General features: G+C 49.1%; 1 protein-coding gene across 1 annotated transcript in view; it reads left to right on the forward strand.

The window, feature by feature from the left end:
- The window catches only part of LOC149851835 (spectrin beta chain, erythrocytic-like), a gene marked incomplete at its 5' end in the record, with an annotated part of 49,392 nt that extends 24,400 nt beyond the window's left edge, over positions 1-24,992 (forward strand). Inside the window, 12 exons of the mRNA XM_090030309.1 lie at positions 2,021-2,223; positions 2,398-2,488; positions 3,704-3,850; positions 4,829-5,092; positions 7,305-7,519; positions 13,043-13,126; positions 13,555-13,837; positions 21,185-21,315; positions 21,939-22,143; positions 22,579-22,953; positions 24,408-24,652; positions 24,815-24,992. Of these exons, the coding sequence (XP_089886435.1) occupies positions 2,021-2,223; positions 2,398-2,488; positions 3,704-3,850; positions 4,829-5,092; positions 7,305-7,519; positions 13,043-13,126; positions 13,555-13,837; positions 21,185-21,315; positions 21,939-22,143; positions 22,579-22,953; positions 24,408-24,652; positions 24,815-24,992 (2,421 nt within the window). The remainder of the gene's footprint in view (positions 1-2,020; positions 2,224-2,397; positions 2,489-3,703; positions 3,851-4,828; positions 5,093-7,304; positions 7,520-13,042; positions 13,127-13,554; positions 13,838-21,184; positions 21,316-21,938; positions 22,144-22,578; positions 22,954-24,407; positions 24,653-24,814) is intronic.
- Positions 24,993-25,193: the final 201 nt, after the last annotated feature.

Here is a 25,193-nt window from a genome sequence, read left to right on the forward strand (position 1 = left end):
GGGGTTGAGGGGAGGTATCTCTTCCTCCAGCAGGGAAAAGGGGGAGAGGGGCCCTTTGGAGATGGTTCTCACAGATCTCACAGACAGGGCTGGAAGGGACTTCGGAAGATCATCGAGTCCAGCCCCCTGCCCAAAGGGCAGGAAGTCAGCTGGGGTCATAGGATCCCAGCAAGATAAACATCCAAATGTCTCTTGAAGGCGTTCAGTGTAAGTGCTTGAACCACCTCTGGTGGCAGGCTATACCAGACCTTGGGGGCTCGGACAGCAAAGAACTTCTTCCTTACGTCCAGCCTGAAACGGTCTTGTAGTAGTTTCTGACCGTCCAACCTCATCATCCCTTGGGGCGCTCCGGTGAACAAACGTTCCCCCAGATACTGGTGGGCACCCCGAGAAACTTGTAGGTGGCCATCAGATCACCCCTGAGCCTGTGCTTTTCCATAGCTCTCAGCCTGTCATCGTAAGGTCTGTTTTCCTGACCTCTCATCATACACGTGGCTCTTCACTGGACTCTCAAGCTTCTCCACATCCTTTTTGGATTGTGGACTCACCAAGGCCGAGTACAAGGGGAGAATGATGTCCCGGGATTTACTTGAGAAGCATCTCTGGATGCAAGCCAGGGGAGCTGCCTGGCTGGGCTGGCAGCACCAGGGCCCGTGCCTGCGGTCACAGGGGCAAAACAGCCAGGAGGCACTGCCGGGGCAGGGGATGTGCCGTGGCCAGGCCGACTGATGCAGTGTGGGAGCCCCAGCCCAGGGTGTGGGGGGTGTCACAGGTCTTCCCTCTTCCTCCAGCCCATAACAGGGCCGGATTCACTTTGTTGCCATCCGTACATGGTTGGAGCTGCCACAGCTGCTACGCTGCAGCCTGGGTGGGTCAGAGGCAGCTGGTGGCCCCCTCCAGTAGGGCTTGCGGGGAGAGGGGAGGCAGGGGGCTGCAGGTTGGGAGTGAGGAGCACCAGCAGGGCTGGGGTGGTGCCGTGGAGGGGGGGGACTGTGGGTCAGGAGTGAGGGGCATTGGCAGGGGGCTGCGGGTCAGGAGTGAGGGGCATTGGCAGGGCTGGGCGGGGCTGTGGCTTGGGAGCAGGGGCAACGACATAGACGGGGCAGAGCATCAGCATATTGGGGCTGCTTGCGCCACAAAGCAGCTGGGGGAACAGGGGGAGCTCTGATTTTTCATGATAAAAAACCCCAAAATCAAATGCTGAAATATATACATATTTAGAATTTCTTTAGTATAATTATTAAGGAATTGGTGGGCTTCTAAGTTGCTTAAATTTGTAAACATATCAATTAAACATTATGTTAAATTGATACCTATATATATATATATATGGTGATGTTTCAGTTTAATAGTGGAAAAATGTGGATTTGGGAGGTTTTAATCAGAAAATATGGGATTTTTTAAACAGAGAAAACCAGGATCCTGCTGACTGTCCAGAGAACTGCATCCTAATGAATATGTCTACTCAGCTACAATGGCAATTTGTGCCTGATGTGCCCAAGCGAGATTTAAGTTGGCTAGTTTGGGGACTGTTAACAGGGCAGCTGCTGGGTGTACTGTGCTGAATATTGCTGTGGGTACAGTGCTATCCATTTCCAGGCTGGCTAGTGTGAGGCTAGCTGAGGAACGTCACTGCAATGCAGTCAAGTGCTGTGGTTCTCAGCAGGGAGGGGAGGGAATGAGTCAGTACCAGCTGCATGTGCCAGTCAAGCTTTGCCTCCCTTCAGCAGCACAATGAGTTCATCCTTGGTGTAATGCAGTGATCCTACACCAGGGAGGGCACCGCTTTTTGCCAGCCTCAGGCTGCTGCCAGCTTCCCATGATGTTATAACACAGGGTATGCTGTTGGTGCCTCGACTGAGCCCCCCAGGATAGTGTTATGCACTATCATGGACTTTCATGGAGCACAGGCGGTCCCAGGTTGGGTGGGAGCAGAATCAGGGAAGGACAAGGTGGTGGTCATCCTGACTCAGCCACCTTCTAAATAGCAGTCCTGGTGATGATCCCTTCTGCATTCCAGGAGTACACGCTGGCTCACATCAAGCCCCCAAATACCTTGGAAGGATCAGAAGCTGCTCTCCGGAAGTATGAGGATTTCTTGACCAGCATGGAAAGCAAGGAGGAGAAGTTGACAGGGTTGGTGGAGAGTGGGAAGATTCTGATGGCTGAAGGGAACATTTACTCTGACAAAATTGATGAGAAGTGCCAGCTGATTCAGGACAGGTAAATTCAGCACTGATTGCTTCCTGCCGCTCAGATACCAGGGTGCGGAGCACCCGAACTGACAGACAGCAAGCACTTTTCCTGCACTCTTCTACCTGATCTGAGCACAGGAAGGGGTGCAAGATGAGCCCTGGCAGTGATTGATTCAACATACATTTCCTCCCTGTTTTCTAGGTACAGGAGGAATGTGGCTAAATCTCAGGAAGCATCTGTTTTGCTGCGGGACAATCCTGCTTTGCAGAGCTTCTTACAGAATTGTCATGAGGTAGGGGCCAACACCGTCTTCCAGACTGGCCTTCTGCTGCAGCTCACTCTCTGACTCCTCTGCTTTGAAAGGGGGCAGTTCCTGTTACAGGCTCTGCTGCCCCATGAAAGCCCTTCTGTGGCCAGTCCTGCAAAGACGAGAAACTGATGAGCACTTTCATTGCAAAATTACCCTATTCCACTATCACAGATTTCCTTCCAGCTGTTCAGACAGCCTTTGAATTTGGGGACCTCTGCCAGTCTTGCTAGAGTCCCTCCCCTCCTGGGTCCCTGCCGTCACCTCGCACACCTTCTCCTTTTCTGATGGCGTGAATTGGAAGAGATCTCAAGGATCATCTCTTCCAAAATCTTGCTTGAATGCAGAAATGATACTTTTAAATCATCCCTGACCACTACTTATCCAGCCGTCTCTTGAAATCCTCCAAGGAAGGTGATTCTACAGCTTCCCTGGTCAGTCTGTTCCACTGCCTCACTGTACCTCACAGTAAAGATGTTTTCCCTGATAGCTATTCGAAATAGACTGCTGTGATTTAAAGTCATTGCTTTGTGTCTTGCCCTTTGGGGCAAAAAATAAATGCTGTTCTCCAGCTTCTTTCTGGTAGCCTTTCAAATTATTTCTAAGCTGCTAACTCTCTCAAGCCTTCCTTTGCAGCTTGTCTTCCAACCTCCATATGTTGGGGGGTGGGGTTTGTTCCCATCTTTGGACCCTCTCCAACTCTCCCACATCCTTCTTCAAATGTGAAGGCCAGACCTGTGCACAGTATTGTAGATGAGGCTTAACCAGAGCTGAGTAGAGTGGCACTATCACCTCCTGTGTCTCACAGCTAATACTCCTGTTGATACAGCCAAAAACCCTGTTTCCAGTTTTTGCAACTGTCACATTGCTGACTTGTCAAGTCTGTGATCCACCAAAACCCCACCGTCCTTCTCAGTCAGTTACTGAGCAGGCAAGCCAATTACCCAGGGAGGACATGGGTTTTTTCCTTCCACATATCCATTCCCCACCCAGCACCCTGTTACACTTGTAGGACCTGGTCTGACTGCTCATTGTCCCAGGGTGAACAGATGCAGAATCCCAGCTGGGATTTCAGAGGAGGCTGAATCTCCGTGAGCTTTGCGTACCTGAATCCGATGGTGCTCTTGAAGCAGCCCTCGGTTCATGTTGGGAGGGGTGCCATTGGGAAGTGTCGCATCCATTTGCTCCCTCTCTTTGCAGCTAACCATCTGGATCGATGAGAAGCTGCTGAGAGCCCAGGACAAGTGCTATGATGAAGCACGGAAGCTGCACACCAAGTGGCTGAAGCATCAGGCCTTCATGGCAGAACTGGCATCTCACCATGGCTGGCTGGAGAAGGTTGATATAGTAGGCAGCCTTTTGCTGCCCTTTGGGAGCCTTCTCCCATGCCTGGATGTAGTAGCTCTTGTTTCTGGTAGCTGGGATTCAGAAGCATGCTGGAAGGGTTGTGTGAGCCATACAGGTGCCCCGAGAAGGCACCTGTCCACATCATTGGAGCTTGGAGCAAATGCTTAGCTTTCAGCACATGCTGAAGTGCTCTGCTGGATAAAGATGCCTTCCAGAATGGGGGCCTGGGGCAGCGCTCCTTCCTAGGGGTGCAGCTCTCCTTCGCTGCCCTCACAAGTGCCCCAGCCCTGTCCCAGGGGGAAGGAGGGGGAGGGGAAGTTGAATGATCTGTCTGAAGAGGTGGGGCAAAGTAGCAATAGGCAGGTCAGGTGAGCAGCAAGTAGATACATCTTTGGCTCCTTGCAGTCTTAATCTCTCCCTTATCAACCCATCTGGGGGGGTGCGGGGGTGAGAAAGATACTCCCCTGCCTGGTCCCAGGCTATGTGCCAGCACTGACCTTGGTGGGGGGGATGGGAATTTTTCACTGCAGGCACTGCTGAGAGGGAGTGTTCTGCTTCTGATACTTGGGACTGGCCCGAAAACCTTCATCAAGAAGGTTTCCACTGCAACAAACCACTTTGACAACTTCTGCTATTTTTGGTAAAAGTATATAGATGAGACTTTCAATTTCTTTTTCCTGCTAAAAATGAAATATTGGAAAGTCCCATTTTTTGGAAAAGAAGGCTTACCATTTTTTTTTCATTCTGACATTACGCTTAATTTAAAAGTGTATTTTATAACAAGCTATTTAAAAAATGGCTGAAATTTTAAAAACGGCCCTTTTGAATTTCTTAAAGTAACATGTTTTTATTGACCCAAAATAAAGTGGTTTCTTTCTGGAATTTCATGCTTTACTTTTGGTATGGACAAAAACTTTTGAAGATTGTCAGGTTTTTGCGAGAGAATATTCACTCCCTCCTCTCTGCCCCATTCAGTAGGAGGGACAGCAGCTGGCCGAGCAGGGGCCCCAATACGGCACCATTGTATCCCAACGGCAGATGGAGCTGCACCAGCTATGGGACAAGATGCAGTCGACCGCAGCAGAGAAGGCCCAGCACCTCTTTGAAGCCAACCGCTCAGACCTGTATGCACAGAGTTATGCTGACCTAGAGATGTGGAAGAATGAGATGGAGCAGCAGCTGCAGGCTGATGATCAGCTGAAGGACCTGGCCAGCACCAACTTCATGATAAAGAAGCTTACGGTGTGTGGTGAGGCTGGGACGAACAGTCAGTGCTCGGTGCTTGCTGTCTCAAGCAGCGCTAGAGAAGGGTGCAGCTCGTGGCGTTAGCCTGTCCTGAGCCTCGTTGCTCTCTAACAATTCAAACCCACATATGTTTATTTAACTCACTGTTGATGGTGTGTTACACGCCCAGTCTTTGGTGATTTGCTGAATATGTGAGTCTGTTAAAGCAGGAGTTGTTAGGAGTTGTTAATCTGTGGGCTGTGGGTTGCATCTGGCATGCTTTGCCAGAATGATGGGGAGAAACAGCAGGTGCACTGCGGAGGGGAGGGAATGACAAAGCAGCTGTGGCTGTGGCTTGTTTGGAAGCAGCGGCCACCTTTGGCATTAGCTCTCTTAAAGCAACCCACAGTTCGGGAAGGGTGTCAAACCCTGTGTTTAGAGCATCTGTTGGGTGGTGTGGTCTATTTAGTTCAACCTGTGGCAGCTCATGCTTTTCATTACTAAGAGCTGTGGTTTGATCCCCAATGTGTTGAGCAAGATGATTCTGCCCCACTCAGTAGTGATCCTTTCAGGACATCCCTTCCTGGCAATGGGAGAAGTACCATATATCTTGGAGGGTAATGAGATGTATGTGAGTAATAGTCACAGGGTGACTGGTACAGAAAGGTTTCAGTCCCTTCCTGTTTGCATGACCCAAATGGCCTGTCTGTAGGAAAAACTCCCACTTACAAGTCCTTTGAAAATTCTTCTTTGAGAAGCCCTTCAAAATCTGAAATGAATTCCTTTTTAATTGTTTGAATGGTTGAAAAGTTTGAGAAATGTTTGCTCCAGCTTACCCTCAAGAATTGCTTGTTTGTTTTCAATTTTTTGGGCATTTCATATTTTAGCAGATGAAAAAAATCCAAACCTAAGACAGTTTTCTTCATGTGCAAAGGCCCTAAAACAACGGGTTGTGGGCTGGCAGGGAGCATTGTTCCGAAGTGAGACAGGCAGGCGAGTCTGGGATCACAGAGTGGGGGATAGGGCAGGCCCTGCCCTGTATAGGGGGGATGGGGGGGGCGCATGTACATGTGGGGCAGGGGGCAGCTGCCTGGTTGCTAGATCCCAGGAACCTGCCAAGGTGAAGGGAGGGAGCAAGGGGCACATGCACCATAGCTCACCCAGACAGTGCGGTCTGTGGCTGCCCCCACAGCACTCCGCTTGGGGCAGCCTGTGCCCACCAACCCAGCCCAGCTCTAGCCAGCACGCACAGTTTATCAGTGGGGCTGCTCCTAGTGCAGCTGCAGCTGCCCGGGCGCTGCTTGGCTTCCTCTGCCTCCAGCAGCAGCTCCTCCTCCTGCTGCATCGCTCTGGGCCGAGGAAACTTCAGCTGGACAGTTCCTGTCCCAGCGCACAGGGCTATGGCTCCAGCTGCCGGCTGCCTTCCACCTACTCGGCTGCCCACAAATTTTTTTTGGTCAATTTTTGCCACTGAAAATTTTTCAGTGTTTATTTCAGGTAATTGCTAAAATGCCAAGGAGTGTAGGGTCAGAAGCAAACCCTGCAGAAACACTGTAGAAATGAACACACTCACAGACGCTTCTTGTTTACCATTACATTTGGAAGCCTATCATTTTTATGGACTTCAATGCATTTGTAAGCCATGTTGATTTAGTAATTACTCTAAGTAATTACTTGATTAAAATGATGTGTGGTACTAAATCAGCTCAGAGATCTATTGCATCAACACTATCTTCATCAACGAAATGTAGTAACAGGTTTGACAAGGATATGTATGATTCTGCCTGTGGTAATGGTTTAGATTAGATTCCTACCAGCCTTCCTGTTCTATGATTCTACAAAACCTGTCATCATTTGAAAAAAAAGACCTAATTTGACAAGCAATATGGATTGGCATTAGCTTTATTACATTCCTTCAATTCATTCATTGAGATGCAGTCTACCCAAAGCCCATGAAAAGGAATAGAGAATTCAGGAAAATGAATTACACCTTTAGTGAGGGAGCTTTAATGAGGATATGAATAGAAATATTCCAGCTTTCAGCTTTTTGGCTTATCAAAAAGAACAAAATTCACGGAGAGCAGACTTCTTCTTCCCAAGACCCCAATTTTTCTTGAAAAACCACAGCAATGAGAGGGAATACTAAGCCATCTCTAGGCAGTAGCCAACCATGCCCCCATGGCTGCTTGGACCAGGCTGGGTGTGTCCAACTGCAAACTTTTCTTTTCAGAGACTTGATGAGCAAGTAAAGGAGTGGCAGAAAGAGATGGAAGAACTGCTGCCACAGGCCCCTCCCCTCAGAGGGGATAAGCCTGAAGTTGATGGCCAGCAGCGCAGCATTGAGAGGAGGTTCCTGGACCTGCTGGAGCCCTTGGAGATGAAGAGGAAGAAGCTGGTGTCTTCCAAAGCCAAGTACCAGCTCAATCAGGACCTAGAGGATGAAACGATGAGCTTATCAAAAGACCGCATGGGCCCTTTGCAGCTCCTGATATTTTGTGCCTTCTCACAGGACCTCTGGTCACTGCCTAGCTCCTTGAAAGTATTTGCTACTGTGGTCTGAGTGAGAAATGTGTCATTCTCCATTGGCCCGAGCAGTTTAACTGTGTTGAGTGCCTGGCATGATGGTGCCCGGGAGGAAGAACAGATGGATCTTGCTTGGATCCTTTGACTCTAGCTGACTTCCTGTCCCTTGGGCAGGGGGCTGAACCCGATGATCTTATGAGGGTCCTTCCAGCCCTAATGTCTGTGAAAACTATGGTCTGAGTCAGGGATATTTTTGGAGTATTGTAGTTCTGTCCAAGAATACCCGCCCAATCCTGGTTCCCTAAATGCAATGGAAACAGGTGGCTCCTCAGAAATGCTCTTGATCTAACTCTCCAGTGATTTACCCATATGCAGGAAACTTTATCTTTTTGCTTCCTCCCATGATAATTCTCAAAACTCCCACCTGTACCACGCACTAGTGGTTAACCTGATCATAACCTCAGCATTTGCAACCACAGAAATACTTACATCCACATGGTTTAAGCCCTAACATGCTGTTAAGGCAACCCTTGGATGGTGGCTTCCCTAGCTTGCAGCTGCCTTTATCACATGGAGGAGCTGGATTGTTCCTCCTTTTCAACCTGTGTGCATGGCCTCAATGAAATTTAGAATTGCCTTTAAATCTGAGGGCAAACACTAGCACTTCCCAGCCTAACACTGCCATCATTCCCATTTCCCAGAAGACCCAGTGTTTCCTAAGAGGCATAATGCACCTACTTTTCTCCAAAGCAGCCAGTATAGCAGCATCCTTTCCATGCCCAAGAGTTGTCTAGTGCATAGATCTGCCCAGCCTATACTACGTTATCCCATTGACTTTCAGAAAAAGTGCTTTGCAGTAGCCAGGCAGCTGCTAGGAAGGGACTCCCTGATATGGATCATTGAGCAAAGTTGCATATATAATGTCTCTGTCTTTAAAATAGAGGGTTTTTTTCTAGGTTGGATCTCAACAGTTTGGGACCCTGCTAAGAAACAAAGCTTGGAAAATAAGCTAAAATAATTCTTTTTAACTTTATTGGGAAGTTGGGGGGAAAAGAAGGAAATGATCCAAAAGATCTGCTTTTTATCCCAATCTGTGAAATACCTGTGTTTCTTTGCTAGGTTCAGTGGCTGCCTTGAATTTTTCCACCATGGGTCCACCATGGGATTTGGTTGGAGTTCACCAAATCCCACTGACCTGTGCCTCCTGATCCATTACAAAGTGCTTAAGTCCCTGTGAAAGTCAGTGGCACTGAAGTTTGTGCTTATAGTGAAGCATGGACTTACTAGCTTTGCTGTTTGGGGGCCAGTGAGGATTCATGGATGAATAGAAACTGTGTCTTACTTAAATCCTGGCCCACATTCCAAAGTTTTGCCAGCATAGCAATGTTTTTGTCTGTTTGTTTGTTTTTTAAGATAATTTTTCCTGTTCCAATCCAAACTGGCCAAATCAATTCCAAATCCGTGAGTCAGTCAAGAACCAGAAGTGGCCCTACTACCAGCAAACATCCTCCATCCCACCTGGGGCTTCAGATGTTTCCAAATCTTTTAGCAGACATCCTATGTGCAGGCCCAAACCTGGAGGCTTGGGCTTTGGATGCCCCCAAGTTTTGCTCGCCCTCAGCCGTGAGGCCCCAGGGGCAAGCTGTTGGCGGGTGCATGGAAAGATCACGTCCTCAGCCAACATAACTCTGCTGACAAAGTCTCCTGTCTGGATACAGTTCTGCTGACAGGAGAGGGCTGTGGCTGGCATATTCATGAGGGGGCTCTGCCAGCACAACTGTGGTAGCAGTGTTACACTCAGGATTACTCTGGGGATCTTTTTTTGGAGAACTACTAGATGAGAGGAAACAAAATTCCTTAACTATACGCTGGTTTATTGAGCTACTGGCAATTAGGCAAAATGACCGAGAGTAGCTACAGGTAGTAGAAAATAGATGGCTCTGTTCTTTGCTTGTTGGTGAGTCCGTTGGCCCCTCTGCATCTGTCCTCATACATAAGGCAAATTCCAGACTCCATACACATGCTTCTGTATGTTGGCATTTTATTTATTTGTTTTTTTGTTGGTATTTATTTATGGGATGTATATGCTGCCTTTTCCAACAAAGGTTCAGAGTGGTAAGAAAAACAGACCAACACATAAAAGAGCCACTAGAATAAATACTATAAAATAGCAAAATAAAGCAGAGAATCAATTAGCCAACATCTCAGCCTAGCTTTGGTTGCTAAATGCCTGCCCATATAAGAAGTTCTTGCAGGGCTTTTGAAAGATGTTCAGGCTGTTGCAGGCCTCAAGAGGGAGGGAATTCCAGAGCTGAGGAGCAGCTGCCAAGAACAATGTCCTGTGCATTTTTTGCCAAGCGGGCTAAGCATACTGGCGGTACTTGCAGGAAGTTAACTCTTATGGACTGCATTGAGGTATAAGGGGGAAGGCAGTCCCTTAGGTATGTAGGGCCATTAGGGCCCTATAGGTCAAAGCTAGCACCTTAACTTGTGCCCAGAAAGCTACTGGGAGCCCGTGAAGACTCTGCAGGACAGGAGCTATGTGCTTCTGGCAGCCTACCCCATTCAGAAGGTGGGCCACCACATTCTGCATCAGATGCAGCTTCCAGCCAGTTTTCAAGGCTAGCTCTGTGTACAATGCATTGCAGCAGTCTAACCTTGAGGTTATGAAGACAGGAATGATGGCCTGAGCAGAATCTGAAAGAAAGGGTTGGTGAAAGGTGCGCTATGGCTGCCACATGAAGCTCCAGGTTCAGAATCCAGCTTTCTGTATTTCCTGCCCGTTTCTCTGAGAAATAATGTCTTGCCAATTCAGGGGAAGCAGGGGGAGTCTGAGTCATGACTTGTGCTCATTGTTCCTACCTGGGGTCTTATCAGCATTTATGTGGTCACCTGCCTGTTTATCTCAACTGACTTGCAACTAGGGATGTAAATATCTTTTAAAATGATCGGTTTAACCTCCTCTAATTGTATCAGTTAAACAGTTAACCGGTAACATGTACTTAGTCCTGGCCAGGGGCTGCAGAGCCCTGGGCTGGCGCCTGCCCTGCTCAGCCCTGCCGTGGGGGGAGGGGCCACAGCCACCGGCCCAGAGCAGCACGGGGAACCAGGGGCCAAAAAACAGACCTACTCAGACACAGCTGCTGTGGAGGACTTTGCACTTGTCCTTGTTGAACCTCATGAGATTTCTTTTGACCCAATTTGTCTAGGTCACTCTGAATCCTAGTCCTACCCTCCAGCGTAGCTACTATTCCCCCTGGCTTGGTGTCATTTGTGAACTTCCGGAGGGTGCAATCCATCCGATCTTCCAGATCGGTAATGAAGATATTGAACAAAAATGGCCCCAGGACCAACCCCTAGGGCACTCCATTTCATCCTAGCTGCCAACTAGACATCAAGCCATTGATCACTACCCGTTGAGGCCAACAATCTAGTCAGCTTTCTATCCATCTCACAGTCCATTCATCATCACTTGCAAGGTTCGGGTGATCGTAGCAAAAGCTTTGCTAAAGTCAAGGGGCATCATGTCCATTGCTTTCCCTGCATCCACAGAGCCAGGTACCTCATCCTAGAAGGCAATCAGGTTGGTCAGGCATGACTTGCCCTTGATGAATCCATGCTGACTGTTCCTAATCACCTTCTTCTCCAAGTGTTTAGGAATGGATTTCTTGAGGACCTGCTCCATGATTTTTCCAGGAACTGAGGTGAGGCTGACTAGTCTGTAGTTCCCTGGATCCTCCTTCTTCCATTTCTTAAAGATAGGCACTATATTTGCCCTTTTCCAATCATCCAAGACCTTCCCCTGATTGCCACGAGTTTTCAAAGATAATGGCTAGCGGCTCTGCAGTCACATCAGCCAACTCCCTCAGCATCCCCTGATGCATTGCATCCAGCCCCGTGGACTTGTACATGTTTCCATTTTCTAAAGTCTGTAACCTGTTCTTTCACCACTGAAGGCTACTCACCTTCTCCCCAAACTGCGGCATGGTACAATTGTCTGGGAGCTGACCTTGCCTGTGAAGATCAAGGTCAAAAAGGCGTTGAGTACTTCAGCCTTTTCCTCATTATCTGCCCTCCATTCAGGAAGGGACCCACACATGCTCTGACCTTCCTGTTATCGCTAACATATTTGTAGAAACCCTTCTTGTTATCCTTCATGACCCTCCAGTTGCACTTTAGCCTTTCTGATCTTCTCCCTGCATGCCAAAGCAGTATTCTGATACTACTCCCTAGTCATCTGTCCAAGCTTCCACTTATTGTAAGCTTCTTTTTTGTGTGTAAGCTCACCTGAAGAGTTTTCTGTCAAGCCAAGCTGGTAGCCTGCTATATTTGCTATTCATCCTGCACATTTGGATGATTTGTTCCTGCACCCTCAGTAAGGTTTCTTTAAAATACAACCAGATCTCCTGGACTCCTTTCCCCCTTGGAGTGGCCTCCCAGGGGATCCTGCCCATCAGTTTCCTTAGCAAGCTAGACACACAGGCAACCCTGGCTCACTTACCTGCCGAGAGCAGTATCTGGTGCCTGGTGTCTCTTCCTCTTCCTCCTGTTGCTGCCAGTGAACTGCTTGCAAACTGGCCTGTTTGCTTTCTCTGGTCACTTGGACTGTCTCCTTATATACCTCTCCTGGGCCTGGCTAGGACCCTTTGTTAGGGACATTTTTCAAACCCAGGCAGCAGTCAATCAGCGATCGGCCCACTCAGCTGCTCAGAGCACACACCTAAGCACGCAAACCCACCAAACAGCCCTCAGCAAGCCAAATGCATAAGCAACCCTGGCTTACCTTCCCAGAGCAGGACGTAACGCCTGGTGCCTCTTTCCCTTCCTACTCTTGTTCCCAGTGAACCGCTTGCAAACTGTCCTGTTTGCTTCTCCCTGCTTGCAGGGATATCAGTTTGGTTAAATGCAGTCTTGTTCATTTTGAAATGGGATGCCCAGGGCACATGTTGAAAAAGGGGCTGTTTTACACACCCCGACTCCCTTCTTCCCCTCCCCCACTATGTAAACTGCTCAGCTGAGACCAGAGCTTGGAGATAGCTGAACGTGCCATGGGACAGGGGAGGGTAATATTCCATTTTGACACTCTAGAAATATGGTTGCCTTAATGGTGCTGTGTAACCACAGAACAATGAAGTCAAAATCTTTGAGTGCTGTTCAGCAGCAGAAGGGGTGAATGGGGGGTGGCCCAGACCAGCACTTGGGAAGCAGGGATTATCTGCCTTCAAGCAGCTGTTCCCTGGACAGAGGCTCAGGGAGCTGCAATTTCTGGGGTCCTCTGATAGGGGTGGCCCTGTTGGGTCAGACCTCCAAAGCAGGGTGGGAAAGGCTTGTGGTCTGTTTAAACAAAAATGGTTGGCATCTGCAAGTTGTTCTGTGGCTAGAGTGGTGGATCCCAGGCTACTTTGACAGCTCCGCCAGCTACCTATTCTCTGCTTTTGCTTTTTAGCTCTGGGTACAGGAGAGGCTTCCCCTGGCAAAATCCACTGATCATGGCACCAACCTGCAGACTGTGCAACTCCTTATGAAGAAGTATCAGGTGAGTCCATGCCTTTCAGGTTCTTGCTTCATCCTCAGGATCAAAGCTGGCTCATGGGCATCACGAAGCCGAGTGGACCTGGGTTAAACTGTACCGGAAACCACACCTCTTGAAAAGTTCGCAGCTGTCTAAGGGGCTGCACACTCAGGCAGTGGCTATAAACTGGCACTTAAGCCTCCCCTGAGACTCATCTGTGCAGTAACACTCACCTGCATGGACTAAGGCTTTCAAAATGGGCCAAAGGACTAAGTCACATCATAGTCACATCAACGACTTAGTTACCCCATTCAAAATTAATATTAAATTGAGCATTAGATTTCTTACATATCATGGGACACCCACTGTCCAAATGAGGCCAAGGAAAGTCATGGAATGATGGCAGAGTGGCCATGACCTGCTTAACCCCACAACCATCCTGTAGCTGCAGCTTCTCATCACAAATTGATGGCCACGCCCCGCGGATTGAGGATGTTCTCTGCCAGGGCGAGAGTATGGTGGCAGACACTGTTGGGGACTGCAGTGACATTGAAGAGCGGGTGCATGTGCTGCGGGAACTGTGGGGCAGTCTGCAGGAAGAAACAAGGAACAGGCAGAAGCGTTTGCAGGAGGCCAGTGAGGCCCAGCAGTACTACCTTGACGCTGGTGATGCCCAGGCCTGGATTAGCGAACAGGAACTCTACATGATCGCTGATGAAAAGCTGAAGGTGAGACTTGCAGGAAAACTTCCCCAGCTGGTACTCGGGGGGGAAGCAGATACAGTGGGAGGGTGGAGTTATGGAGCAGAAGACATTTAGGCAATGTCCCTGCTCTGTTGCCTCTGTGTCATGTCCATGAATCAGACTCCACCAATGGGTCCTGCTTCACAGGTACCAAATCACAGACGAGCAGCTATGCAGCTGCCTCAGAGTAGTCTTGGACATGTGCCCTGTATCAACTCAGACAAGGGTCTTTGGGTAAACATGATATCTTTCATTAGACCAACTAAGTTGTCTAATAAAACCGAACCTTGTCTGCCTATGTCCTTAGACCAACACAGCTACAACCAACACCGCTGTACTATCTCAGGCTGTCAGTCTGAAGCATGCTTCTTGACAATGTGCTCAGCCCCTGTGGCCCACTCCTGACCTGTTCAACCGGAGCACACCCCACTCAGAGTCCATGCTGGATGTCCAAGCATGGCACAGATGCAGGGTAGCCCCAGCATGTCTTATCCTTACCTTGCAGTGGCACAATCTATTTCGTGCTTGTGGCCCTGTCACCAGTTCATGCTTAATTGCCCAGTGTTGCCCTTTGAACCCCAGTTGTATCTCCCACACCTCAGCAGTCATAGACTTGCATTTTAAAAGCCTGTGCGCTCTTGCTGTGTTTGGCCGAAGATGCCACTGAGTAACATCCTTACTCAGAATACCTTAGCAAAGCGGCTCCCTCAGTCTTTATGGCAGGGACCTATTGTTCACTTCCCTGTGACTTGGGTGTGCTGACAGCCACCTGTGTTCATTCATCAGTGCCTTCTGAGGACTTTCCCTCCAGTAATGTAAACCTGCCCTTGGGATGGGCTTGCTATTGTATGCTTATCACCTTCCTCATTTCAGCAATGTACATGTCTTGCTTTTTGGAATATCTAAAACAGCAGTGACATCAGTGATGATGGACAATCACTCGTGAATGAGTAAGGTTGTCTTCCAAGGATCTTAATAGTGAATATGTAGGTGGCTCCATGGCCCAATTCTGGAGCCGCATGTCTTGTTGCAGTGAGGACAGGTATTTCCAGGAGGGATGGGCACTGTGTTGCTGTGTTAGATGTTCTGATGTTCTTTTTGCCTGTTCCTCTTTTCCTCTTCTGCCTGTTGATGAGCTGTTTCAAAGTGTTGAGGTCCCTCCCAAAGAGTCTTCCTTCATTTTGGTCGGTCCTGAGCAAGGGTCTCTCAAATGTTGATGTCTGTAACAGGAGGGGCATCCTAGGGTCGCCATGCTCTCCCCTAGCGGCCCTTACCGTGTCCAGTTTGTCCACAAAGCACCCTTAATTCTCTCCTGCCACATCTTTGATCTCAAAAGTATATGATAGGGAGGCTGCCTCTTCGTCTCCCTGGACACTGTTTTCCTCTTGTACATTAGTCCTGTTTCACTAACGGTTGTTCCTGCGCACCCCAGCCTTATGGGCTATGCGTGGCTCCAGCCACTCCTTCATGACGTCCCAAGCCTCGCTGATGTACCGGACGTCATTCAGTCTTATACTCTCTTTGGCGCTCGGGCTCTCCGCAACCCCCATCTTGCAACCGCGCCTCTCTGGGTGCTCATAGGATCGCTGCCCCCTTCTCTGGGGCTTCTCACTGCCCCCTTGTCTGGGGATGGGGTTTCCACTCTGCCGTGGGTCCCCTTATGAGGCCTCCTCTTTCCCCTTACAGCTTCTCCCAAGCCACCAGTCATAAACAGTAAACACAAAACTCAAGCCCCTAGGCTATAACATAAATTTCTGCCAATCGGCTACAACATCATTCAAGCCACCCCGAAGTGTGCTCCATTCTTCACCTGTACCAACTGCTCGTGCATTTTGGCCTCTTCTCTTTTCTTGCTCCGGCGGAGCTCCACCCCTTTGGCTGCCAGCCCGGAACTGCCTGCCTGGCCTCAGCCTGGGAGTTGTATAGGAGCCAGGCCCTGCCCCTTCCGGTCAGCTGACTGCTAACAGGGGTGGGTCCCTGGTTTCCTCCGGTTGCCCTAGCAACCTGCACCTGGGCTTCTTCATTACTACTCCACAAGTAGCAGGCACCTCAGTGCCCTGCTGCAATCTTGATGTTACACTTCTTCAGATTTGCCTTCAGGGTGTCTTTGAAGCGCTTTCTTTGCCCTCCGCTACTTTCGTCTGTGAGAAAAAGTTTCTCTTTGGAAGGCGGGAGTGAGGCATGCGAACAACACGACCTGTCCGGCAAAGTTGGTTTTGGAGGATCGTGGCCTCAGTGCTGTTAGAATTTGCTTCGGCCAAGATGCTGATGTTTGTGCATCTATCCTCCCAACTAATCTGAAGGATCTTGTGAAGGCACCGTTGGTGGTATTTTTTCCAAGCTCTTGAGTTGTCTTCTGTATGTGGTCCAAGTTTCCGAGCTACACAGCAGAGTTGGAATGACAATGGCTCGATAAACCAAGAGCTTCGTTTCAGCAAGGACATTATGATTTAAGAAGACCCTCTTACTCAGATGTCCAAAAGCTGCACTCTCACATTACAGCACCGCTTGAATTTCCACGTCAATGTCTACCTTTGATAGTTTCATAGACTATGATGAAAGATGGCTTCCAAGATAGGTGAAGTGATCCACATTCTCCAGCAATTCTTCATTGATTTGAATGGAGGGGGGGGTGTTGTTTCTCTATTTGCAGCAGGTTGGTAAAGGGCTTGTGTTTTCCTGATGTTTAGCGTTAGGCCAATAGAGGCAGTCCTCGACTTACGACGGTTCGAGTTCTGACGAACTGTGGTTCCGGTGTTTGTAAATTGACACCCAGGGTTCCAGCTCAGGTTCCAACTTTATGATGCTGCACGCCAGAGTTGGGTCTGTCAGTGAAAGGGGAGGAGGAAGGAAAGGGATGTGAGGGGGCAGATCAGGGCCCCTCCAGTGAGGGAGGGGCTGGGACAGGCTGGGGCAAAAGCTGCCCAGCTGCACCGGGTTCTGCAAATGGGAGCTATGGGCAGCGGGGGAAGCCATGACTTGTTAGGCTGCTCCCCTGGCTGCCCCCGCAGGGGTGAGGCAGGCAGAACTGAACGAGCCGTGGGCCACCCGGCTTCACCTACATTGCCCTGGCAAGGGCAGCCAGGATAGCAGCCAGGCAGCTGCGGCTTCTCCCAAGGCTTGTCCAGCTGCTCCCCTGCAGGAGGAGTCTAGTGGCTGTGGGAGAAGCTGCGTCTCATCCGGCGGCTCCTACCACTTGTCATGGAGAAGGGGGGAACTTGTGACCCCGGATCTGATCGGGGTGGGGCAGGCTGCAGTCGGGGCAGATCTGGGGGCACACCCCCGTCTGGACATGTGGCTGGAGCAGCAGAGTGCTGCTCCTCTGGGAGGCATTTGTGGGGCATCTCCTTTAAGAAGCTCCCTGGACACCTTTTCTTTAAGAAAGCAGACAAGACTCTTAGAAAAACTTGCAGCCAAGACTCCTGAGAAGACTGCAGCCAAGAACCCTTCAAAAAGTCCAGCAAAGTCACCTCAAAGAAGTCCTTCCATATCAATATTATTGCTATTTACAATATAAATACATAAATAAATGCATATAGACAAGTAATATAGTTGCAACTGTTTATTTTGTATAATTGATTGAGTGCTGTACAAAATTCTGGGTTATTTTTTGTGAAAATAGGGTATCAGGCCTTGGTTCAGGAACCAATTCCCCATTTATAACAATGTTTCCTATGGGAAAATCAGTTTCGAGTTACAACATTTTGACTTAAGACGCTGTTTTCAGGAACCAATTGTGTCATAAGTCTGAGGACTGCTTGTACTCTCATAGACTTCCAAAAATACATTAAGAATGGTTTGGACGTCCGTTTCAGATTGAGCAATGACAGCATTGTCATCCACATACTGGAGCTCCATTATGGATGTTGTTGTGGTCTTTGTTTTGGACTTGAGTTTGTCAAGGTTGAAGAGTCTTCCGTCCATCCTATACACAATTTCAGTTCCAGGTGGGAGCTTTCTGTCGACGAGGTGCATTATGGTGGAGATGGAAATGGAAAACAAAGTTGTAGCAATTATGCAACCTTGCTCCACTCCAGTTTTCACTTTATATGGTTCTGTTTGATTCCTGTTGCTGAGAAGCCTTGCTGGCATATTGTTGTGGAGAAGTCTCAGAACACTGATGAACTTGTTTGGGCAGCCAGTTTTGGACAGGATATTCTATAGGGCTTTGTGGTGTACAGAATCAAAGATTTTAGAGAGGTCAATGAAGGGCAAATAGAGAAATTGATTTTGCTCACAACACTTGTCCAGGATTTGATGTGCTGTAAAAAGCATGTTCCCCGAGATGTTCCAAAGCCGCTTTCTGATTCTGGAAGAATTTCTTCTGCAAGTGGGAGAAGGTGGTTAGTGAGGATATGGGCAATGACTTTCCCAGCAGTGGCCAACAATGAGATGCCTTGGTAGTTTCCACAATTAGCTCTCTGCCCCCTTCTTGAACATAGTAACAATCAAAGCATCCCTTAGTTCAGCTAGGATTTCTTCCTTGCTTGATTTTAAGGATGAGGACATGAAGCTGACACGTAAGTTGTTCTCCTCCTCCTATGAAAATCTCTTCAGGTATTCCATTAACACTGATGACACCAAATTATGGGGAAGTGTGGTCACACTACCAGATAGGCTAGTGATTCAGACCAACCTGGATATGCTTACAAGGTGGGCAGATCAAAACGTGATGGCATTCAACATGGAGAAATGCAAGGTGCTCCACCTCGGTGATGGGAATCCACATCATACTTAAAGGCTTGGCAGTGCTACACTCACTAGCACCACAACTTAAAGACCTGGGAGTCATGACTGACCACAAGATGAACATGAGCCACCAATGCAATGCTGCAGCCGGCAAAGCAAACAAAACCCTGGCTTGCATCTACCAATGCATCTCAAGCAAGACCCAGGAAGTCATGCTCCTGCTTTACTTGGCCCTGGTGAGGTCACAACTGGATTACTGTGTCCCATTCTGGGCTCTGCACTTTAGAAAGGATGTGGAGAATCTTGAGACAGACCAGAGACGAACCATGCATGTGATTAGAGGATGAGAATAGGCCTTATGAGGTGAGGCTGAGAGGCATGGGACTCTTTAGCCTGAAGAAGTGAAAACTCAGGGGGGATTTGGTGGCTGTCTGTAGGTATAAGGGGTGTGCATTAGGGACTGGAAGAATGTCTGTTCACCAGGGCACCCCGAGGAAAGACAAGGTCTAATGGTCACAAACTCTAAGAAGACTGTTTTAGGCTGGACATAAGAAAAAACTTCTTTACTGTCCGTGTCCCCAGAGCCTGAAATAGATTTCTACCCCAGAAGTGGTGCAAGCACCTACTCCAGACACTTTCAAGAAACACTTGGATGATTATCTTGCTGGGATCATTTGACCCCAGCTGACTTCCTGCGTCTTGGGCAGGGAGCTTGACCCGATGATCTTGCAAGGTCCCTTCCAGCCCTAATGTCTATGAAATCGCTCCTCAGTCTTCTCTTCTGCAGGCTAAGTAATCCCAGTTCTTCCAACCTTTTCTTGAAGTCATTCTTGGTTCTTCTGCTTCTGATTTCTGACCCTTTAAAGGGTCACCTTTCATAGCTTGATTCCATAGCCAGGAGAGCTAAAATTCTTTCATCATCACATGACGTCAGGCACTGGGTCTTGAAGAACAGGGCCAAATTATTATAAGCCTTAGATAGAATTGTGGCAGCTCTGTGACACTGGCCTTTCCAATCTGGACTGTGCTTCTACTGATTAGCTGGGTTGTTTTACTACACAAATTGGCATCCAAGATAAGGAAAAAGTAGCCTTGTACTCCCATTACTGGCTCTTACCATAGGACTACTGGCACTGAATGCACAGTGCAAGAGGAGCACAAGCTAAGGTGGCTTTGAGCCGTTTTTCTTCCTTCCTGTTCCTAGTCTAGAGAGGCCTCACTGTAAGTTAGCGCTGGGGAGCAGGGGCCATCTAAGTTACAGCCTGACAGGCTGCTGTACACCTCAGGATCCCTGCATGCTGTGGCGATGCCCAAAGTCCCACCTGCATATGACCCCTTCACCGGGACATGTGAAGGTTCTTCAAAAGGCAGCTTCCCAGCTGTTCTCTGTGTTGCCTGCCTCACATGAATCCTCTGAGTAATATGCAGGGCTGCCGAGCCCCTTTACATTTCTCTGGCCTTTAACTGCAGGGTCGAGGAGTAGAGCAGGGGTGATGACTTCACCCATAGCCTCCCTCCGACCTGGGAGATTTTGGTTAGTACCTTCCAAGTCAGATCCTGTCATTAAATCAAGCAGATTTATGTTTGCCTAAGCTGCTGCATCTACAGTATTTTTACTGCCCAGCTGGTTAGGCTGATTCATGGCTAGATGACTACTCTAGATGTTTGCTAGGCCACGAGTTGCCAACTCCCACTTGTGAACCAGATCCATCCTGCAAAGCCATTAGATCTGGCCTGCAGATGTGGAGTTTTGGCAGCATTGGTGGCAGGGGCTTTCCCCATGCCATGGTGAGGAGCAACAGGAGCAGCACATGCTCCCTGTGCTGTGAGGGAGAAGTGGTGGGGGCAGCAGTAGCAGTGGCAGAAGAAGCTGAGTCTTAAGTGCCTAACCATTTATCCACCCACCTCTGACCTGAGCTGGGTCATTCTGGTTTACAACCTGAAAAAGTTGCTGAGCACTGAGCTGGAAGATATGATGCTATTGCCTATGGTTCCAGAATGTGGATTTCTTGTTCTTGGTTTGTAAGAGCAATAACAGGGGGTCGGCACTGCTTGCCCTAGCTGTTAGCAGGGCTCCCTAAAAATCCATGAGTTTGGCTTTAAAACATCAGGGGATTTAAAATAACCAGTAAAAGCTGTGTCTCTTTCAAAGCCTTCTAGGTCCTTGGGTCTCATTTTCCAGCTTTCCTCCACACCTATATGGGCTAGAAACTTCCTTCTTTTAAACCGAAAGCTTAAATCCTCCCTGAGTTACATGACTCCTGGAGCTAGGGGTTAATGAAAGCACCAAAGTACAGCAAGATGTGGCAACGCTGATTGCTGTGGCTCTGTAATATGTATGGCTTCCTTGTTGCAGCGGTTGACCTGAATGCACCTGGAGAGAGCAGTAGATTGACTGAATGGGACCACCTATAGTATGGCACAGTGGCAGGGGGCTCACACATGACACTAGTAGGCTTGACAATCAGTGGACTGAACCCCAATTTCTTGCATACTGCCTGAGTGTGTGGAATCACCTTGGGCTAATCCAGCACAGGGGGCTGTTGGTCCAAGTGCTCCACAGCTCTGGCAAGTCCCTGCCAGATGTGATGGGCACCTGGCTTTACTCCACCCAAAATGGAGATAGCCTGGTTCTGGTTACAGGATGAAGAGAATGAGCCGGTGAGGCTGAAAAGGCACCTCCACCGGCAGCACGCCATTGAGGACTATGGCACAAACATCAAGCAGCTGGCTGGCAGGGCCCAGGAGCTACTCTCTGCTGGCCACCCGGAAGGGTGCGTATGAACCAAGAGGGGTGGGAACAGCATCAACCTGCTGGCACAGAGACATGGGGAAGAGCCTTTCTGAAGTGGAATGCCCTCCCTAGCTGCTGCTTCATTGCACAGATCCCCCTCCATTCAGCACCCCTGTGCAAATGTGAGGCCTTATTCCAAAGGGGTTAGGCACCTAAAACTGCACGATAGACTCCTGGGTGCTTTTGAAAATACCACTAGCAGCCTATCTGCTAAGGCAGGAGTGCTCAGCCTTTTGGCCTTGTGGAACAGATGAGGGGCCCAGGGCTGGTCAGTGCACCAGATTGGGACCCTGTGCCAGAATCAGACCCATGTTATCTCCACCTGGTACAAGCTTGACTGACTTCCTGAGTTCTCTTCCAAGCTGTCACTGCTTTGTAGGGTGACCTTGTATATAACCAGCCTTAATGAAGCATTAGCAGACTGCTCACTCTGAGTGGTGCCTTAACCATTGAAATCAGTGGGATTTGGCAATGGCCTGGTGCCTGTATTGTTTATGTTCAGCTATCTCCAGTGCCTTGCATTGTACAGCCTTCCCAGGGAAGTGCTGTGGACTCCAATACAGGAGAACACTGAATAAGAGCTGTGGCTTCTCATGGTTGCAGGGAGCAGATCATCCGGCTTCAGGGGCAGGTGGACAAGCAATATGCAGGGCTGAAGGAGGCAGCTGAGGAGCGCCGTCACAAGCTGGAGAATATGCACTGCTTTTTCCATCTGAAGCGAGATGTGGATGACCTGGAGCAGTGGATTGCTGAGCGGGATGTCGTGGCCTCCTCACAGGAGATGGGACAGGATTATGACCATGTCATGGTAAGGTGACAGCCCAGGTGGACATGGGTGTAGCACATCCAGGCCAAGACAAAGGTGGCTCCAGACATGAGGCCTTGCTCGCCTGGGCCTCTTGTCCTGTGTTTCTATGGCCTGGACCACTCAGCTGCAGGGTACTGTGGCTGTGTGTAAAGGTAGTTCATCTACTAACCAGAGAACTGCATGTAGCCTGGTAGGGAGAGGGGTCACCATGACCAGGGCTTGGATGTACAGCAGGGGGAGTAACACTCCTTGGGAGGGGGAGGGTGTAGAGCAGCCTGTTGGAGAGAGAATGTTTTTGGGGGGGGTGTTGTATGATAGTGGTGGGATGGGGGGTACCATTGCTGGGGAAGCGGGGTTGTATGATAGAGATGGGGGTGGTAGCCCAGTGCAGGGGGGAGGAGCAGGTCCCTGTTGTGATGGGACGTTTCTTCACAGCTGCTGAAGAAGAAGTTCCAGGACTTTGCGCTAGAGACAGGCAATGTGGGGCAGGAGCGAGTAGACAAGGTGAACCTGGTCATCGAGGGGCTGATTGATGCTGGTCACTCAGAGGCAACCACCATTGCTGAGTGGAAGGACAATCTGAATGAGAGCTGGGCTGACTTGCTGGAACTTATTGACACCCGGAAGCAGCTGCTGGCCACCTCCTATGACCTGCACAAGTACTTCTGCAATGGCTCTGAGATCCTAGCCCTCATCCAGGAGAAACAGAAAGAGCTGCCTGAGGACCTGGGCCAGGACATCAGCACAGCCGAGGCCTTGCACCGCATGCTTGGAGCCTTTGAGCATGACCTCTACCTGCTGAAGGAGAAGGTAGGACTCTGGGAGAGGGACCCCAGAGGTCAGGATCAGAGCCTCCCTGGGAGGGCACAGATGATAACTCATCATGTGCATCCACAGGCAGGGGCTTCTGGGAACCTTGGTCACAGCTTTGCCATCACAATAGCAGCTGCTCTGGAGCACCTGCCCCAGCACCTGGCAGAATGGAGAAAGAGCAGGGCAGGGTATGATCCTGGCTTTGTGGGGATTCCCTGGAGTTGCTGGGCTAATACACATGGTCCTGTGCTGCAGAAGGTGCATTTGGGTCTCAAATCTTACAGCTGCCAAATAAGGGCTTCTCCTGTCTGATCCCCTGCAGAGGATATAGTTTATACCTTCACCCAGGCACAGTACAGTAACCCTGGAACTGCTTGGTGTAGATCTGTTGGAAAGAGAATCCATGTGGGCTTTATGCGGGAACCCTGGATGTTCTGGTGCAATGTTGAAATCCCTCCTTTTCACATATTCTCATGAATTCTGAAGTGTGAGCTCTGCTAATTTCTATCCCTGACAGCTAGACCTCAATCTGATTTGTGCTGCTTCAGTAAAGAGCTCTCCGCTCTCAATATCCTTCCTCTCCTGACAGACTAATCAATCATCCGTTCAGCCTTGGATAAATTGCAGGGATTGTGCTCCCAAAGTCTGATTCCTAGATTTTGGCTTATCCTTGTAGCTTTTCCTAAACCTTTCCACTTTTCCAGGTGCCTGCCTGCAGTGCCAATACCCAAACCAGATCCAAAGTTCAGGAGCAATCTCCCTAATCCCACACATGGAGGCAGCCCCACTTCCCACACCTGCTCACTATCCCTGATGACATCTCTTAGAGGTGTAGCATTGCCATGGGAGCCCATGCTGCATTGTGTGCCCATGGTAGCTGCCTTAGCTTCTTTTCAACATCCAGAACAACATCCTTCCTGTGCTGTAGGAATGGTTTTCATCCCTGTCTGTAGACCAATAGTTGTCAACCTTTTTTAGCTCAAGGCACCTCAAAATGCCAGCTTTTAGCTTTCATTAGTTTTTTGACCATGGAAAAATTATTAGAGTAACTCTTCTGTTGCAAAGAACTTAGAAAGACCACAACAGATCAGAATATTTTTGACACTTTTTTAATTCCTTTTTGAACTCTTAGTGTATCTTGTGAATAAGGGGTAGGTGTTTGCACACCTAACAGTACTAATATTGTATGGCACCCCACAGCACCCTTAAAAGGATCGGTCTCTGACAGCAGTGCTGGGGAAAAAATGATCTTTCTGTTAGTGATCTAGATTGCTAGTCACTGTCAGACCACCTTCCCTCTACTGTGGGTCAGATACTCAGATAGTTGATAAAAGCCAGCCTCACAGGAGATAGATGTAGACCTCAAGTGGAACCAAAGGCATGGACCACATGAACTGTGGCTTCCCTCCAGAATGTGTTTCCCAATGCTGTTTCCCACTTTGTGGTGGCAGGTCCAGCAGTTTCGGAAAGTGGCAGCACAACTGCAGACAGCTTATGCTGGGGAGAAAGCCAATGCCATTCATAGGCAGGAGCATGACGTGGTGAAGGCTTGGGAGGCTCTCCTGGATACCTATGAGGAGCGACAGGAGCAACTGGTGAACACAGAAAAGAAATTCCGCTTCTTCAGTGCAGTTCGTGATCTCTTGTCCTGGATGCAGAACATCATACTGCAGATCAAGACTCAGGAGAAGCTCAGGTAGGCCATACATGGGAGCAGCCCTGGTCCCAGCCCACCCTGATTTACCCCTTCCTCACACAGACCAGTTCCTTCACAACGTTGAGGGGGCACCTCTGTTCCCATCTTATAAAATCACAAGGCACACCTTAGAGGCTGGCTAATGGCTCTGCCTGCTTCCAGTCTCTCCTCCTGCAGGGATGTCTCAGCTGTGAAGTCGAAGATGAAATATCACCAGGACATCAAGTCTGAGATAGACACCAGGAACCAGAGCTTTGCCGAGTGCATTGACCTGGGGAAAAAACTGCTGCAGTGCAGACACCACTCAGCTGCTGAGGTGAGAGTTTCCGCCAAATGCTAACCCAGGGTTTTCTGCAAAAGAGTTTGAGGGGGTGTTTTTTAATGGAAAATAATTTTTTTCTGAAAAACCTCCTTTCAACAAGAAGTTTGACGTTCTAATTGTCAAATTACCAAATGGCCAATGGCCTATACCAGTGGGGAATATTTTCTAAGCAATGTAGTTCAGGTATCTCATGCCCTCTTTCACTTATGCGCTGGGCTG

Source organism: Crocodylus siamensis, unplaced genomic scaffold, assembly GCF_052110815.1.
Source record: "Crocodylus siamensis isolate JL-2025a unplaced genomic scaffold, ASM5211081v1 HiC_scaffold_145, whole genome shotgun sequence".
NCBI lineage: Eukaryota > Metazoa > Chordata > Crocodylia > Crocodylidae > Crocodylus > Crocodylus siamensis.